Source organism: Dermacentor silvarum, chromosome 5 (assembly GCF_013339745.2).
Source record: "Dermacentor silvarum isolate Dsil-2018 chromosome 5, BIME_Dsil_1.4, whole genome shotgun sequence".
Classification (NCBI taxonomy): domain Eukaryota; kingdom Metazoa; phylum Arthropoda; class Arachnida; order Ixodida; family Ixodidae; genus Dermacentor; species Dermacentor silvarum.
In genome coordinates, this window is record NC_051158.1 from 30,936,710 (window position 1) to 30,956,532 (window position 19,823).

The window sequence follows — 19,823 nt, forward strand, 5'->3', positions numbered from 1 at the left end:
AAACTTGGTGCAGCTAAAATGAAACATCCTGTATTGTGCGAATCAGAGCGCGTACAGAAGTACACAACGATTAGTATCTGCACGCTTGGTTGTCTAACCTATTTAATAAATCATATTAAATTAATTATTATCAAGCAGCAAACAGCTTCCACAGCAAAATAATTTTTCTCTCTTCTCTCCTTTTTCTTGTGCGTGCTTTTTTTTTCTTCTTTTTGGCAGCACTTGTGGCCTACAAACCTTTGTTCCAGGCCATTTGCATGGCCATAAATGGCACACAGCTCAACTACTGCCCCGAGTTTTCGAGAATGAGTGACGTGAGTGCCTAGCGTTTTTTTTTTATAGCTGCGTATACGTTGGGTTACGTTATCTAAACTGCTTCGAGTTATATAAAACGTTCGGGTCATACTTTTTTTCTCCCGTGGTTCTAGGTATAGCCGAAAGCGTATAGCTCTCCTGGTCAACAACCTTGCGTCTCGCTGTCGAAGCTGATCGAGAAATATTTTGAAGCTAATATTAGCGAACTTTGGACCAGCCCGAGCGACGACCGTTAATTTATTTTGCTTAGACGTTTTTCTTATCTCCGGAGCTTTCCGGTCTTTGCCGCCTGACGTCATTAGCTGCGTTTATGACGCGTTTTGTATGACTGGCGACTTCGCTTGAGCGCGTCGCAGCTTGTATAAATACACGCGAGGCGCCCTAATTGAGTGCTTCGGGCTTCGTTCGGTTAGTTTACGCAAAGCCGCTGCGCGTTACGTAATCTATCTCGCTTTTCTGGACGTGTACGAAGTTGTCCGGAACCACCACTCGCCCTGTTCAACAATCTTCGCGTTCATCGGCCGCAGTCGAGGGGATTCTGTTATTGAAGCTAATATTAGCCTCGTAGTCCCGTGGGAATCGTACCCCATGCACGCTGCTTCCAATTATTGGTGACGTCACTAGAGCTAGGCAAACGAGTGTGACGTCATACACCACTGTATTCCTCGCCTGTTGCGGCTACATTCAACTTGTTTTTGTTTTCCTAGCACTTCAGTGGCGTAAATACTTTACTGTTGTGCTGTTGAAGCTAATATTAGCCCTGTCGTCACGTGGGAAGGCATCACCTGGACGGTGCTCCTGCTTTTCGATGTCCGCAAACGGATGTGACGTGGTACGAACCTATATTCCTCGCCAGTTGCTCGCGCTTCGCACTTGTTGATTTTCTTTCGCATTGCTGAATTGTCGTAGATCCTCTCACGATTGCTTGCAGAGTACCGAAGTGTTCGCAAGCAGCAAGTCTGCGTATGTTTGGCTTTACGCTAGTCCTTCACTGGTGTATCTTCATGTTGGGCCTCTAAGCCAGAAGTCTAGACGATCCATCAGCATCTTACAACATATATTTGGCAAGTGGCCTGGGTGTTTATTGCGCTGATGTGCTCGGGAAGCCAGAAGATCGAGTGGAGACTCATCCAGCCCTTAACGAATGCTTTAGTCAAAGTTCACGGCGTTTACTAGGCCCCGCGCTGAACTCTGAAGCCTTGGTGAACCTAGTTCCTTTTTTTACAAACATGACGCGATCGAGGGCTATTTAGTTTTAACTGCGTTGACGTTGTACCAGTGCGTTTGAAGACCGGATAAGGTTTCAGTGTTGTGCCGCGCGCGCTTGCACAGTCTGGTGCATTGACGTTGCGATCTCTAGCCAAAAGACTGCGTTATCCATCAGCGGTTTGCCACAGAGGTCAGGTCAGCAGGGATGCAGTGTTTATACAAACGGAGATAGCTTTTAAGCCGTGCCTGCGCCAACTGCGTTTCGCTTGTTTGAAAGCAACGGGCTCTAGAAGAACGTGCTCGGCGACGCGATGTATAGCGTCCCTACGACGTTCTGAATGACAGCCTAACAATGTGAATATGTATAATTAGTTTTGAATATCGCGATGCATTGGCGCTATTGTGATTACATTATGATAACCTGACGTACAGTGTGGTTCCCTTTTAAAGGAAACACTTAATTAGTATTGCATCCTTCATTGCAGTTAGATTTTGGAATTCTTGGATAATACTTTTTTTGATCAATAGGTTTCTGCCTAACGCATTATATCAAGAATGTCTTCCCCATGAATTCGAAGAAACTTGAAGTTATGTTTGTTTAAATATTGATTCTGTTCTTCTCCTTTCTGGGGTTTCACGTGCCAAAACCAGTTCTGATTACGAGGCACGCCGTAGTACGCCCTTTAATAGTTAACTTCACTCTATCACTTGCGTTGGTCAACGTCGTGACACAAAGAGCGATTATCTGAAAACTTAACTACTAATCAAGTGTTATGTCAGCGTTACCTTTTTATCAAGTCGGGCAGGTTATCACCTCCATTTCTCGCGATTAATTTTCGGGGTCGCACAATCGGAGTAAGTACCGTTTGTCATGGTTCTTCAAGGGCACGGCCTATTCGGTCTTATTTAGTGTGATATTATCATGTGAATCCGGTATACATCGAAACCAACAACTTGCACAGCGGCGTCTATTGCCTTGACAAATGTAACGTAATAACAATTGTCATCATCACTACAGTTACGTGAACAGTAGGACAAACGTGATTTTGTTAACGCTGCCCCTCGCCCTGAGTCAGCCGAATCCACACTAATACCTCAAATTTCTTCGACACGTCACCCTTTCGCAGTCCGCTGCCTTCGACCGCGTTTTTCTTCTCTTGGCGTCTGTATATCGTCGACATTTTTCTGCGTACAATATATTGGCCCTGCTACCCCTTTGGTATTTACCACCGACCGTAGACACAGGTTCTGACAGATGGACGGACGAACAGACGGATAAATATAGATATAGGCAGATATAGACAGTTGCAGATATAGACAGATATGGACGGGTAGATATGAATAAAAACTAAGAAAAAATAAGTTCGTGGTTCTTACGTGTCACAACAACGATATGGTTACGAGGTATACGTCGTAATGGGAGCACTCCGGACTGATTTCGACCATCTGTTGTTCTCAATTAGACAACGCGCAACGCTGTGTGTTGTCTGATGTGCTTTCTTTTGTGTCCCTGTCGTCTTGATTGCGCTACAACAAAGTACCATACTAACAAGCCCATGGTGCCACCTTCGTCGTGTAGCTTGTTTTACACCACGAGTGGGTCGGAAACGACGTGTAGCCGATAGGGAGCCTACTCTCAAGTCTTGCTTGGGATTCCAAAAAAAATTGAGATCCAAGCAAACAAAGAAAAAATAAATTCAGAGCCCTTCTTCCCCTGTCGAGAAAATGGGGGTAAGCGAAGCTTGGTGGCAAGACGACGCTCTCGCAGGCATTTTGCTTCGTTTGCCCTAAACTCAAGGTCGGCGGCTCTTCGCTGACGTTTGGCCTCAGCATCGCGCTCCTGCAACTCGGGGTTTCGCGGCTCTTCGCTGACGTTTCGCCTGGGCTTCGGAAGCCCTGACACTAGGAACTGACCACAAACTTCGCTTACCCCCATTTTCTCGACAGAAGGGGCAGGTGATTTTGTCTCTTTGGGTACCACGTGTGACAAGGGTAGTTCAAGGGCGCTTTACAGGACCCCAAACCCACAGGGGTATGTGCCATTTAGCTTGGACCCTTTCTGCACTATCACCAGGATCGGCCCACCTTTTAGCGTGACACCACCAACACCACCGACGCCGACACTTGTGAGCCTATAAAGCTTCGCTTAAAAAAATCCCAATCACTGTTGGGAATTGGGAATCAAAATGGCTGCCCGTCAAATCTGGCGGCGAGTAGCGCTTAAGATGTTGGAGTTGTCGCCACCCCGAAATAGAGTGCTTGCGTGTTCTCTCGCAGCCGAATAAGCGCGGAGTCCTGATAAGCGTGAGGCCATGGTGTTTTCAAACACGAAAACAGCGCCAACGCGACATTCAATACTGTTGTAGGGTCCACGTGTCTTCTAGGGAGGCACGCGGCTAGGTTCCCGTGTAGGGAAGGTGGCGATAGGGAAACCGCTCGCTCGCCATCGAGCTGAGGGCGGTTTCGGAGCCCTTTAACCGCTTCCGAGTTAACGTTGAAAAAACAAAAAAAAAGGGGGGGGGGGATTGAAGGCAATCTGCATTGTAATGTACAAGGGAGGTCGTACGGGGTTATATATAAGAACCACTTTTCGGCACGTGGTCGAAAAGATCTCTGTGCGCGCGACTCGAGCCGAGACCGCGGAGGCGCTGGCAGAAGAGCAAACAGAGCTCTCAACAAGGCGTGGAGAATAACCCATATATATATTTTTTTAATGCCGAGACCCTGCGGACGTGCCCTCTTTCAACAGCCTCAACGCCGATATAAACACGACCGAAATAAAGACGGAGAAAAATTCAAAAAGACGACGAGACCGAAATACTGCAGCGCGTAAACCTCGCTCGTGACCTCACGCCGTAAGCGTTTACACACCGGCTGTCCGAAAAAGTAACCGGGCGTCTTTACGGGCCGGAGATTGTTTTAAAAGTATATATACAGCTGGTGCAAACAGGGCGGGTGAAAACGAGCCCCGTCCGCCTCTTCTCTTTCTCCGAGGGGCTTCGAGAAAGCGGCGGGTCTCGTCCACTTGCAACGTTCTGCCGGAGGCAACAAGCTGCTTCGAGTTGAGGAGCGCTTCTTGCTTGCGAAATGTGCAAACATTTTCGAACGCGTTGGCAACGGCGAGGAAGCTGTGACGTACGCGTGTCTCTCTAATCTATACACGTGCAAACACGTGTTGCACAAACATCTGGAACGACGTCGGTACGGCGCATGCGCGTTCGTGACAGCGAGCACGTACGAAGGTCGACGGAGGGTTCGGAAAAGTTCTGCGCGAGAAATGGACGTCTAAACAGTCGCCGGACAGGCGGGGGGGCTTCAGCCCGGAGTCAGTGCTTCGACACGGGGATTTCCAACACAGAGCTTCACCTTTAAGAGTTGAACGCGACAGCGTTATCAAACCCCGTTCGCATCGCATTTTTCTTTGAGTAGGCTTCACTGCAACATCAAATGTGGGAAAGCCAGCTTACAGAGACAAAGCTTGCACCAACAATTCTCTTAACGTCGGCTTCACCTTTAAACACAAGTGCATTGCTGGGAAGACATTATTTCAGGGGCAATATAAGCCGTCTTATATCAAAATGTGAAGGCCCTAGGACCTTTCTTTATTATATTGTTTGCTGTTGCCCCGAGGCGCGCGCGTGTCCAAAACGCACTAGGCAGGCTGAGTCCCAGTTTGACGGAACCAGGCATTTTCTGAGTTTGTACCTTAAGTTGTAGAGCTATCGCTCGAAAAAAAATTAATAGGAAGTCATATACCTCATATCCAGTCCTCCTCATCATCATCAATCATCATCAGCCTACTTTATGTCCACTGGGCAGGGCGAAGGCCTCTCCCAAGGAAATTTGTGTGTGTTGCGCTAGCTGATTCCAATTTTTTTCTCCTACAATTTTCATAATTTCATCACATGACTTTCTGAATCAGGGTTCAATATTGGGGTCGTTGCAGTTGGGGAAGGTGTCGTCGCCCTTGATGAAACTGTGCTGCTGAAATTGCAGCAGCTGCTGAAGTGCACTTGAGTTTCTTAGCCGGTGGATAACATTTGACGTAGGTGATAGTTTTGGACTGCGGTTACGAATTCCTGGTGATTTTAGTTAACTTGTACTGAGAGATGGATCACTGTGCATGCACTCTTCTTCATGAAAATAAGCAGAGGGTCGTTGTTCGCTATTTACTGGCGATGGCAGTAAACGGCGAAGTACATGTATACCATATTCCATTGTAGTATGCAGGGTGTTTCAGCGAACACTTTCAAGGATTTTTAAAGGTTGCCGGTGGCAGATAGCACAATTCTATCTCATGAGCTGGTCTACTCGAAGAGGCGGACATTACTTACAGAAAATTGAAATGCATAATCAACTAATTAACAAACATCGCTAATTATTTTAACTAATTACCTTATGGCCCTTATTGCAATTTACAAATTATAGCCGTGCAGTTGGCAAGGCGGATCCACTTGTAACGAATACTCGGGATGACACCAGTTTCGAGATATCAATTCCCGAACTTTGCGGAGAAATATGCATTGGCGTTCCAGTTACTTTCTTAACAAAACGCCGTTTTATCCATTGAAGCACAAAAGTAACTGGTACGCCAATGCATATTTCTCCGCAAAGTTCGGGAATTAATACCTCGAAACTGGTCTCATCCTGAGAACTCGTTCCAAGTGAATCTGTCTTGCGAACTCCACGGCTACAATTTGTAAATTGCAATATCAGTCATGCGGTGATTAGTTAACCGCTTAATTAGTAATTTATTTGTTATTTAGTCGATTATGCATTTTATTTTTTTGTGCAAGCAATGTCCGCCTCTTCGAGTAGACCAGCTCATGAACTAGAACTGTGCTATCTGCCTCAGGCAACTTCTAAAATTTTTTGAAAGTGTTTGCTGAAACACCCTGTACATATTCTATATATATGTACATTCATATAGCCAATATACCATTCTACACATCGCAGTTGTCAGACTATATTTAGGGCGTTACGCCAACGCCCATAAAAAATAAGACGGGGAACGTCTCACTAAATGTCAAATACGATTAGGAGCTTACGTCAGAACCGTTTCTCGTTAGTCCCGACATATACGCACACCCCTAAGTTCGGAGTCAGAAATAGCGCGGGCAATCAGAGCGCTTATGAAAGGGCAACGCTGACGTCTATGGGTGAACGCGTCGCCTTAGGAATGAAATTTTCTCCCAGCTATCGACGTTCTAGCGTATGTGCGCCGCGGATGGTAAACAGACTGTACGCTAGTTCCCTAACGCAGTTAACTACACGTTACGTAACGCGCCCAAGACGTGGTCGAAACCCGAGCCTAATTAGTTGTTTTTCCAGGTTCCCTACACGGAATCAACCTACGCGGATAATCATCTCTGAAGAGGAAGCTCTAGGTCGGCCCCAACTCCGATGCCGCATATTCAAATATAAGTAAACCGCAGAAACGCTTTTCTGAGATGAACACTGGGCCAATTTTAATGAAACTTGTTGCATTTGAGAGCAAAAGTTAAGTTCTAGTGACTGTTGCACGCGGAATTTCGATTTAGGTCCTGAATTTCTTTGAAGAAATTTTCAATAATTAGTAGCTTTAAAAAAAATAGAAGCAAGAAGATTTCAAATTCGTAGCGTGCATAAAAACATGTATCGCAGTTATGGCAACTGAATCTGTTAGAGCACGCAAAGCGGGCAAATTTGATATATCAGTTTATTTCTTACGTGAATTTGTTCAGTTGTTTACAAGGGTATTGCAAACGTCCTGCACACATATTAGTGGTATATGTGGGAGCAGTGTTTAGTCATCAATTTTGTCCCATTTAGATGTACTATTAGAGGCAATTTACAGAATTGTGATATCGCAATTTCATTGCTGATTTACAGAGTTGTAAACTTGATAGTTTCGTTCCCTAGGAAATTTGCGATTTTCATCAATTTTTTATTAAAACATTCACGACCTAAATCTACAATTTCGTTTGAATAACAAAATTTGTAAATGTATATCTTAGTCTAAAGAGCATCTAGTGTTACTGGGTTGCAAAGACAGATGCTGTTCTAATCTGCCTAAACTTTCGCGACTTGTTACAAGATGAAGTGTCGCGTGAGCGCAAGGTTCAGTCCCCACGCATTCTGCGCAGGTGTCGGGTTCGAAGTAACACGCTGATCACGTGACACAAATCGAGCGTCGCCGAGGAGTCGTTCATATCAGAGTCGGAGAACTGTGTACTGGACGCTGCCAAACGCCGCCATCTTGGCGTGTTGATCGAGCCAATCAGAGTGAGCGTAGCCGCCCTACGAGCCAATCAGAGCCGCTCATATGACGGCATTCACCGATATATGGCTGAATTGGACAGTTCACATGCGCAGTTCACATGCGCAGTTCCCTGCGCAATGCGGAATTCCGCCGTATATTGTGGAATTCACCATCGCGTCAGATCTGACTAGCTGCTTGCTACGCCCTCTGACTGGTTAAAAGCGCCAAGACAGTGGAATTAGACGATTTGACTGAATTCGGCAATGTCCGGCATACCACCACAGAACTTCATCTCGGGGCAATCGCTTTGATGGAATGGGTTTCCTTGACTCTTAGCGTTCCCTTCACACACGGTTGTCGGAAAGACGCTATTTCGTGCGCACAGAAGACAAGCGGTAGCCAGTTCGTTTAACCAAAGTTCGCAAAAAAAATGGTACCGTGTGAATGAACTGCGGAATCAATGTACCTTTTCCCACCCAGACAATATCGCTGTCCACGTTCCGCTTATTCCGACAGTTTGTATAATCGAGTTTCCTTTATCTGTAGTTCCCTAGAGGGGACTCGGTCGGCGTATTGTGAACGCGGTGAACGGCTTCTGGCATGCATTGCTCAAGAAAACGTCTCTCATACCGTCTTCAACCAGCGAAACAACACATCGATGGCAAAGACTGAATTGCTGCCGATTGGGTGGTAGAGCGTACACAAACAAAACGCGGCTTGTCTTGGCTCTATCTTCGTAAAAGCTCACTCGTCGTTCCGCTATATGCTGCAAGTGCCGTCTGCTTTCATCGTCAATGTATTTCCCTCTTCGCTTACTTGTTGTCTGGACGTTCTCGCTCCCAAACGGCGTGCCACAAAGTCACGAGAGTGAATAGCGTATGTTTTCTATATGGTTGAGTTGGAAGTCTGAGTCTATTCTTAAGTTTATTTCTTAAAACATGTCAGAATTACAGGGTGTGATGTGGAGGGTAACAGAAGCTCTGTTAAGGCAGCCTTGACTAGCTCCACCTTCCCAAAAACCAAGCAGGACTGACAGGCAAGGCGACTGCTAATACAGCAAAAATAAACTCAGCAGAAAGACACATGTTACACACACACGCACACAAATAATCACCATTGTGCGGACCTAAGTACACATGTCAAAGCATCAAAATTCAAAGAAACCGTATATCAGTGACTGTTGTTGTACATGCATATGAAATCACGCAGAAATAGTACACGAGAAATTAGATAACATTAAAGATCTGAGAATCCAGAAAAAATGATTTAGCAGACAATTCGGCAACACGTGAAGGAGCAAGACGGCACACTGCTCGGCCACTAACTGAAATTTAATAACAAGCTAGAGCCATATGAGCAGAATTGTACAATCGAAAATTACAAGCCAGCGCAGTATTAAGCGATTCCCCCTCTTCTGAACTCACTCGCCGCGACTATAGAGAGCTCCGGCCAGGGATGCCGCCATCTTATTAAGAACAGCTTGTTTGCGATAATCAGCACGTCGTCCTCGTCTGTTACAGAATTGCCTCCTGTGGTCTCTAAAGTATATGACAATGTTGTATTTATTTTGATGGTATTGGCAAAGTGTATGGCAATGTAAACAAAATGCGTGTGCTTCTGCTGCACCGTGCCAATCAATCAATCAATCAATCAATCAATCAATCAATCAATCAATCAATCGATCAATCAATCGTATCTCGTCGCCGCTGCGCGCCGTCCCAGAGCCCCTTCGAACACGGGCACCGTGTTACAGCTCATACTAAATGCGACTGTACATGTATGTAGTACATATCGTGTGAGTAAGGTATTCTTGTTCTGTTCCTTGTGCGCCTCTTCCTTCTCACAATCACTTGTGTGTCTCTCTCCTGTATAAGTGTATGCTCTTTCCACTGTCACATGTCGTAGGCGCTGTTCCCAGAGCTCCTACGGAACGCGAGCTGGATCAGGCCTTTCGCACTTGTTCGTTGTGTAGTCTTTCGTGTGGTCTTTCGCGTGGTCTGTCGTTGTATAGTCGCACTACACGACCTGCGTCGCCATCCCCCTCCCCAGGCGAATCACGCACTATTCCTTTGGTCCCGGGAGGCTTTCTCGACCCTGGGCTTGAATTGGAGGCAACGCCCACCAGTTTTTCTTTGAATCTTTCTATTTATTTATTACGATATTTTCGTGCGGACCTCGCTTGTTTGTTTTGGCAAGCTGACGCCCATCAGCGGAGCGCTCCGACACGCGCAATATACGGTCACGTCTCGGCTGCGTTTAACGGCGGAGCCCCCTGCCCTTCTTCACCCCAGCTGGCGGCAAAGCATCTTTTCTTTGGCCGCGAATCGCGTTTGCGCACGTGACTCGAATCCGGAGGACATCGCGGACCTTGAACACAGCCTTGGATGGCTGCACGACTGCGATGATCACGGCAGCCATCTTGTAGCCCAATCAACTGAAACAGAGGGGACAGAGAGAGAGAGGGAGAGACGAAAGAAACAGCAACTGAGCAGGCAAGGAAGCAATGAAGCAAGCGAGCAAGCAAGCAAATAAACAGACATAATTGATTCCTCCTGCACTGGATTCGCTATTCACCGCATGCAGCAGCACGCTTTCATAGCGTACACTGCCATCTTGCTTTTTCGCTCGCTTCCTCCTCGAATCGTAACGCGATATTCGCAATACACGACTTTTTCTGTCCATTTGCCTGTAAATGTCAGCGCGCACAGTCAATAAAGCAACAAAAGAAATGTACACATGGACACAAGGGCTGACTTGCCCAGTATATACGCATGACCAGACGTACACGCGTATCAAGTAAACATCAGTTCTATATCGTTTACGTGTGGTCGTGTTTACATTGGAGAAACGGGAAGGTGTATTAACCACCGTTTGAAGGAACACATGTATTCTCTTATCAAAGGTAAGTACTCACACTTGGCCAAGCACTGCAATGAAGACCCGCCGTGGTTGCTCAGTGGCTATGGTGTTGGGTTGCTGAGCACGAGGTCGCGGGATCGAAACCCGGCCACGGCGGCTGCATTTCGATGGGGGCGAAACGTGAAAACATCCGTGTACTTAGATTTATGTGCACGTTAAAGAACCCCAGGAGGCCCAAATTATTCCGGATTCCCCCACTACGGCGTGCCTCGTAATCAGATCGTGGTTTTGGCACATAAAACCCCATAATTTTTTTAAGCATTGCATTGAATGGGCTTGGCAACCTAACTTCCGTGGCACTTTTTGTTTACTACAGAAATCGACTAACGCGTGAAATACCCGAAGCGTTTTATACCAAGAAACGAGCAGAGAGCTGCGTTTGGCCAGCCGTCAGTGGCATAGTTTGTCATTGGATAGATGGAAACAACTTTATTAAAAATCCGGCGAAGTTTAACGACCCGGGCTCAGGTCTCCCATGAGGGGGGCCTCGAGGCCTTGCCTCGTCGCCGCCTCCCGGGCCCGCTGGACAGCCCACTCTTGTGTCTTGAGGTTGGAGCTGCGCAGAGCGGTGGCCCACTTCGACGCAAGAGCCTCCGGAGCTACTGCCATTTTCGCTGCTATAACAGGACATTCCCACAACATGTGCGAGAGTGTCGCTCTAGTTACCTGACATAACTTTCAAAGAACACTCGGGCATTGCGCGGGGAAAATGTGCCGCAATCGCACCGGACTGGGGAAGGTGTGTGTCTGCAGTTGTCGCCAGACGACTGCCTGGCGACGTTTCAGTGTTGGGTGAGGTGGGGGCAATATCTTCCTGCTTAACTGGTAGTGCATGGTGATGTTATATCTGACTAAGCGTCCTCGCGTGTTTCGCATCAGGAGGTCCGAACTCGAAGAGGGTGTCTCTGACTCTGCGCGGCGGGTCAGTTCTCGCGAAGGGCGGTGTGCCACCTCGTTCTAGTTAGGGAGGGGGGGGGGGGGGGGGCTCGTCGGTGTGGGTGGCGACGTGCGCTAGGAACCACATGATCGCGGTGCTATCGAAGTGCTGTCGACCAGTTTTCCTTACGATCTGAAGAGCTTCGGAGGAAATGCGCCCCCGCGCGTAGTTACGAACTGCAGATTGTGAGTCGCTAAGAACTACCTTCTAGAGGGGGTCGGTAAGCGCAAGCGCAACCTCTTCCGCTGTTTCTGGGTGTTATTGGCATGGTGGCATCAGTGACGCATAGTTTCGTTTTCTGTCGGCATATGGTGAGGGTGAATCTGAAGATGATGGCGTAACGGGAGAAACGGATGGACAGGCGCTGCCAAACCCGGTTTCGAGCACTTAACTGATGTCGCAGCACAAAACAGTAAAGCAGCGAGCCAAAACGGAAAATTCGATTTGCTACCCTAATCTGGGGGCATGGAAGTGGGAGGTCAAAAGATAAAGAAAGGAAATTGAGGAAAGACAGCGCCAACATAAGCAAGCGCACAGTCGATTATGAGTGGGTGGGTGGGTGGGCAGGTAGGGTAGGTGGCTGGCTAGGTGGCTGGCTAGGTGGCTGGCTAGGTGGCTGGCTAGGTGGGTGGGTAGGTGGGTGGGTAGATGGGTGGGTGGGTTGGTGGGTAGGTAGGTAGGTCGGTCTCGTCTAGCTTTCTTAAAAAGAAAGTAATGTGAGACCGACAGTGGAACCGAACCTCTAGCTGCCATCGAGCACAGCAGCCCGGTGCTCCAACCATTAGGCCACGATCGCATTTTTTTTTGTATTTGTTTTGCTTTTTATCAGTACTTCCCTCGTAGCACGCTCCGTAGAAATTGTGCGACGTTCATTCATTAAACCACCCTCCTAGGGACTCACTGTAGAACCCACATAACAAATAATTCGTACATGCACACTCAGCAGCTCTCACTAACTCACTCAAACACTTTAATCATTCGGTAATCACTGAGTCACTCTCATTCTATCGCTTACCGAATCAAGTACTAACTCACTCTTACCCAGTGATGTCGCTCAGTAATTAACAGCCACAGCGCGTCCTGATTGGTGCATCGGCAGGAGCGGGCTTTCCGATTTATAATATTCTCGTGGCGTCTCAGTCTATCCTGCTTTCCGCGTCCAACTGGAAGATCTGTATTGACGCGAGGGATTCCGCAATCGCGCGGTCGGAATCGTGTGTGTCGCAAGCGTTCTTCCGCGCGCTCGTTGCAAGCGGAGAGCGACTTTCGTGTCAAGCACGACAGGTGGCGCGTATTGGTGACGTCACGATCTCTCGTGAAGTCGGTTCGGCTGCTCCCACTCGCACGCGGGAATGTGGAATCGACGACGATCATCGACCGTCCGGGTCGTTCACTGCTCGAATTTTCTCGTGTTCGGGGATGATAGCGTCACCTATCGGAAGGTGGCAGACTTTCGATGACCTGGAAGCACGGGATTAGCGGACGTCCAGGAGTCATCCATTTATGACGGATTTTCGGTCTGGGAAAAATCAACACTTCGTCTTACCGTGAAGCTGTCAGTTGAAGCACTAATACGCATGTTTTGATGTCGTTTTCGGTTTAGGATGCCTTAATGACGACGTGTTCTGTTAAAGCCTGCATTGAAGTACCACGTGCATGGAATCTATTCAATATAAAAAACACTAAACGTTTGTTATATGAAGAAACGCGCAATCAGTATTTCGTATTCGAATCCACTGTGCGCACGTTGACAGGAGACTCTTCCGTCTAACGTGAAAAGCTAGTAGTATTGTGGGCGTATACCTCTGGCAACGATCATAGCCATAGGTTAACAAATGCCTAATGCAGCTAATCGGACTTAACACACGTCAGGCACGCCCGGCTCGCTCCGTTCAATGAGGCTCAGTAATTCGAACCAACTTGCCTAGCAGCCGATTCTTTCCAACTGCCAGTCAGTGGTGGTCAGTGGTCAGTGGTGGGATAAAGAGAAGTAAATTTCACGCCGCGTAAGTAACCTATAGAGAATAAATTGGCGTTTCATATGTCAGTGTTTTTATGCCAAGGGTGAACAAATTTCTTACGCACCTTTGCTTACTAACGCTTCGCAATCAATATTTTTTAAAGTTCTGTCATTCAATAGTCTACTGGGTGTCCGTCCAAACATGCCTGTTTTAGGAAAATTTTATTTATTACATTTATGTATTACATAAAGCCGCATTCGCTCTAAGGGCATTGTAGCGAGGGGGAATTATGCACATACTTTACGCATTTGTGAATGTAAATACAAAACACAGTGTCACACAAAGCGAACAAGGCTTTATAAGCAGGCAAACAAAAGCAAAAGATCGCTAGTTGACACCCGTATAAAAAAAAAAGTACAGAATCAGGTAAAAGCAGCGCTATAGAGCTTGAACACACATATAAAACTGAGAATTCGATGGGATGCTTGCAACGGTTTCAGGAAGCTTGTTCCATTCAGCTTACTGCAGGAATTAAGCTTCTTTTCTAGTTCTGATTATGATAAGCGTCATGACTTCCTGCCTGGCATTCATTATTTGTTCGCAAGTGTGTCTTTTGCAGCCTAATTGCTCAGCGATTATTTTTGTTTCTTCCGAATGGTTAATGGCGTTTCCGGATATATTTCAGCCAGATACGCACCCTGTTGCGCATAGATCGAGGCATTCACACTTAGGGGCGATGGCGTGGTTTGTTGGCCCGACAGCCTTTTCACGCAAGATGCACGTATGTATAGCTAAATAAATAAAACCTCAACGGTTGCACGAGTCTTTGAAACTGTCTCAAGGAAAAAGTGGTACAGCACGGTGCATTGGTGAGACGAGGTTAGCTGATGATGTCGGCGCGCTGATGATATTGACGGTACAGCTTTATATGAGCGGTGCTATGAGAAGACCAGTTGCCTAATGATCCCCTGAACGTATAAGGTCTATAAGCTGTCGGTAGACTTCATATAGACTGATTTGCCTTCCTATCGGCATGTTAACTTGCCTAAGAAATTGATCGACAGTCAACAGGGACAAGTCTACGTTATTTACTTTGCCGATTTCCGCTCTGCCGTACAACCGATTTATAGATAAATTCATGTAAAGCCTTTTTTTTTTCTTTTAGTCGATTCCCAGTCCATAGACACTCGATAGACAATGTTATAAGTTTATTTCTTTTAGGCAGTCCCAGTCTTATACTGTGTATAAATGAATGTGAGCAGTGTATATCTTTTAGTCGATTACTTGTCTATATAAATGTCTATCGACAAAAGTTGTTAAGGCGTGTATTTATTTTAATGTGCGCCTTATCTATAGCCTATTTACAAAAGTCGTTAAGTTGTGCCAGTCATTTCACATTTCACGGCCTACAGACGTTGCATACCCGAGCGCTTACATTCGCAGGTCCTTCCCTTTGTCAATCAATTACGGTCATTATGATTTTACCAGGCCATGTTTGACGGTTTATATTGGCAGTACACTGAGTGGGAATTGTGGCGTGTGCATTGTTTTCTGCAATATCAGCATCGTACGGTAGTGGTCGAGTGCGCCGTGTTAGCTCTGTAGTTACTCATAACCTGAAATGGTTAAGTTGTTAGAGAACGGCATCGGTTTTGCATCGACGTTGACGGCCGGGAAGCAGCGCACAAAGTCAAGCGCTGCTCGAATTAACTTTTCACATACTGTGCAAAGTTTTGGGTGCTGGAAATCAAGGGTAATGAAAGCACTTGTTAATATATGACATGCGTAAAAACAAATTACAAATAAGCCCTGATTAAAAAAAAGAAATATGAGCTCGGAAGTGCAAGATCATGATGTTAAATGGAGCTAGGCAATGGAGCTAGATTGTACGATTCTCGACATATGAAAAATCACCTGCTTCACATTTGCATTCTTCTTCTTTCGACAAACTGCTAATTGCGATGTTTAACACCTGCGACGCGAACACTGTAGATTGAAATGTCTTCACTTGAACGTCTCAGCAGTACGCGCCTGAAAAATGCACGTGTCTCTCTGTTCTCTCGCCACATTTTCGTTTTGTTTTTGCAGACGTGATGGACAAATCTAAGCAACAGGCCACAATCCACAAGGTCCGCGAGCTTCAGCTGGAGGCGGTCCAGATGGAGGAACACTATGACGTCATCAAGGAAATTGGCTCCGGAGACTACGGCAAGGTGAGTTCCTCCCGCTTCGACATCAACTTGGCTGTCGCATTTCTTTCGCACCCCATCTGGCTTCGCGGTTGCACCGCGAAATCGCCAGAGTATTTGATTGAATAAATGATTTTCCTTTCTCTTTCGGTTCAAGAAATATAGTATAGCTACAGCAAACAGCTGCGATTAACGCATGTTGACGTAACCAACAGCTCCGTGACCTTAACAGTACATGGCAGTTAAAGCATGACGTTGTTAAGGCATTTATTCCAGCGAAATATTGTAAAATAAAGCAACAAAATATGAATGAAATGCTTATAAAGAAAGGATGCTAGGTGCTACTTTTGCAAAGTGTACTCAGTGCAACTAAGACAAAGTTCTTCTTCACAAAGAAGTGCAAATGGGAATTAAAAGGAACAGTAATTCCGATAAATACAATGTCAGTAACGTTCTATTTAATAGCGCATGACATCGCATGTGTCACAGAAGCAGTCATGTTTCGTACTACAGTAGATTCCCGCTTGGGTCTCCGGTACGACGTTAATTTATGTTTATTTATTAAACGTTTTCCTATAACTATAAAACATTGATTGCAAGGTGAGGCCGAGAGGAAGTCAATCTTCGTAGCTATAAAGCAATTCACAAATCTGATGGCATTCACGTGACTGGCCATCAGAATCCGACTGACGCGTACCTCTTAAACACTCGGTCATACACAGTCCAATTGGAACGTGAACATCCCAACCAGTCTGTGTAGTGGATACGTTATACGCTACGCACTGTAAAATAATTTGCACCCTTAAAAATAAGGGTGCAAATTATTTCTCTCTCTCTCTCTCTGTCTCTTGCACCCTTAAAATCAAGGGTGTAAATCAGTAAATGACTCACATCCTTACGCCCTTTTAAGTGTAAAGGTTTGAAATATAGACCGTACTTACACCCTTATTCACTTTTAAGGGTGAAAATTATATTATTGTGATTCAGGGGATTTCCTTTTTCTTAGAACATTAACTCGAACTTATCAAATCTTTAAAACACTGCGTTCCTGTGATTTTCCTTTGATCTCAAAATGTTTTCTTTAGTATCTTTTTGGACTCGACTATAATCATCCTTCTAATTCCGTCCGATTCTTGGGCAACCACACGTAGCCTGCGCCATCCACGTTCAGAGGAAACATAAACCAGGCAATAATAAGCTTGGCCTATCGCGCCATGAATGAGGACCACCGTCGCCGACCGGCGTGTCTGTCCGTGCGTGTGTGCTCGCAGGTGGTGCTGGCGCGGCACCGCGAGACGGGCTCGCAGGTGGCGCTCAAGGCCGTGCCGCGTGCAACCACGACCCTAAGGGACTTCCTGATCGAGTTCCACTACAGCTACTTCTTGTCGCCGCACTCCAGCATACTGGACACGTACGACGTCTGCTTCGAGACGCCCGAGCACTACTACTTCGCGCAGGAGGTACGTGTATATGTATATATATATATATATATATATATATATATATATATATATATATATATATCAGTTATCTCAGTTTCCGTACGAAGTTTCGGAGTTGACGTACCAGCGCGGAGGTATTCGCACCAAACTTTGAGGAAAGACTCATTCATTTCTCCACAAGCGTTCATTTTCTCCCAAAGTAATTTGTTACACACACACACACACACATATGTATATATATATATGTATATATGTATATATGTATATATATATATATATATATATATATATATATATATATATATATATATATATATATATATATATATATATATATATATGTGGAACAAATTACTTTGGGAGAAAATGAACGCTTGTGGAGAAATGAATGAGTCTTTCCTCAAAGTTTGGTGCGAATACCTCCGCGCTGGTACGTCAACTCCGAAACTTCGTACGGAAACTGATATAACTGATAGCTGAAGCAGAATTTATGAGAGCGGGATTGTGTGGTGTGGGATTTCATGCCTTCCGTGTATACGTTACATTTAGGAAAACGTCAATTCATGTCAGCGATTTTCATGCTTTCAATCCGGGGACAGAGCTGAATAATTGAGGACCAGTAAAGAAAGAATGAAAATTTTAGCAATATTTGGGGGAAATGTTGAGTGCGCAAGTAATAAATAAAAAGTAGACTCTCAAAGTTGGTTTATTGTATTCCGAGCAAAATGCTTTCCCTGCGCGCCCCACGCCAAAATTCCCGAAATCAAGCTTCCTCTTGAAATCGCAGGTGGCGATGCGAAAACCTTGCGTGAACTGGTTTTGCTTTTGCGCATTGAACATTTATGGACAGGAGTTCAAGCAATGCAGGAGAGCTATACGCAAGATATCTGTGCTGTAGCCATCATTTAAACAATATTTAGGGAGGCATATATTGAGCGACGCGGAAGTCGCGGGAAGGCCAACCAGGCAACGCCGAGCATAGCCGCTTTTATAAAGGGTTAATGATTATGACAACGATGAATTTGATAATGATGATGACGACGACGACGACGATTAAATGAGCATTATTTTTACTGCGATAGCAATTGTACGGACACTCCAGTCGCGTTTTGACCATCACGTCGTCGCCGCCACGCTGCCCCAAATAGTCAAATGTGTGAGGACGATGAGCGTCCCGCGCGCCGTGCGCTGGCGGTCACGTGACGTGCAGTGGGTGCGAGGGCGAGCCACACGCGAGGGCGATCCGAGAGAAGAATGGCGGCTTGACGCCTTCCTCCATGCTTAACGCGCGCCATCTTTGCGCGCATCCAATGCTGGAGGTTACATGTTAGAAACCGCGCGGCCGCACGGCCGGCTGGAGGAGGAGAGCGCGCGCCGCCTGCTCTATAGCCCTGCCGTGGCTGCCCGCCCTTGCACGTCCGAGCACATACGCGAACCGCGAGCTGTATGTTGGAGGTCATCTATACCCCGAGTGCCAGAGAGAAGAGCGAGCAGTGCAAGGGATAGCCGAGATGGCTTGTGGCTTCATGCGCACTGTATCTTGCCGCGCACCTGTAGTGTTTGGAGGTTTTGCGGGCGCGGCACGGTTCAAACGGCGAATCGAGCAGCAGCACGAGATGTCCACTTTTGGGAAATGCACACGCGCTCCTGGCTGCCGGCGCTCGTGGCGTCAACGTTGTGACAGCGGCTATTCGCGGTCGTCGAGTGAGATCTGTTCGTGCTTGCCTGCGCGCGCGTTAATACGCCGTGCTCGTTTAGTTAGCAAGCGAATGTTTATCGCAATTTGTGCGGCCTGTAAAACTACGAACCTTACTGCGTGTAATTGTCCAATCCTTTGTTTCGGTATGAATGCTACGCCAAACTGCGACATTTTTTTTAACGTGGCGGTAACATTTGCTAACGAGTTCGTCTTTTAACCTTTCTGCCGTGTCTCTTACTGTTTAAGTTCGTGAAGTACTATACTACTATAAAGAACAGAACAGACATACACCATGAACGCTAAACTATTACTGACGTTTACTCTACAACAGGCAGAAGTCGTAATAAACAAAACCTTTACCGATCGATTTTGCAATAACGCCTCCCAATATTTGCAAGCAGTATCACGCCAAAGAGCATTAGTTAATGTTCAAATAGTTTTCTAAAAAGCGGAGGCCACGCTCCGCTGTGCTGAGTACGGTGAACGCCACCTAGGTGGCGTTGGTAGTGCTTCTTGATGCCAGCGTCCCTTCGAATGCTGGCATCGAGGCGTCGTAGTGCTGAGACCACCGAAGCGTTCACTGTCGGTGCGCGTTAGTGTCATAATGCAGTACTTCTCTTTTCTGCTCGTAGGCGGCGGCACCGCCCCGAGCAAGAGCGCGGGTACACGGAGGAGTGTTAGATATATAAGGCGCCTCTGTGTAGCTCTCTGCAAATGCGTTTGTGGCGCAATGGGTTAAACGCTCGGCGATCTATCGTCGCGGACCGAGAGGTCGTGGGTTCGATTTCCAAATTTTGCATGTTTGTGGAACTTTTTCTTCTGGTTTCTTTCTTTGTATTATGTTCGTGTATGTTCGTGTGACGTATTTCCGTGACGGAAATACGTCAGTGAAGTCTTGGTGGACCCCGGCA

At 46.4% G+C, this 19,823-nt stretch overlaps 1 protein-coding gene across 1 annotated transcript in view; it reads left to right on the plus strand.

The window, feature by feature from the left end:
• The window catches only part of LOC119453222 (serine/threonine-protein kinase SBK1-like), a 67,710-nt gene that overhangs the window by 36,333 nt on the left and 11,554 nt on the right, over nt 1–19,823 (plus strand). Inside the window, exons 2-3 of the mRNA XM_037715246.2 lie at nt 15,671–15,795; nt 17,043–17,231. Coding sequence (XP_037571174.1) covers nt 15,676–15,795; nt 17,043–17,231 — 309 coding nt within the window. The 5' untranslated portion in view covers nt 15,671–15,675. The remainder of the gene's footprint in view (nt 1–15,670; nt 15,796–17,042; nt 17,232–19,823) is intronic.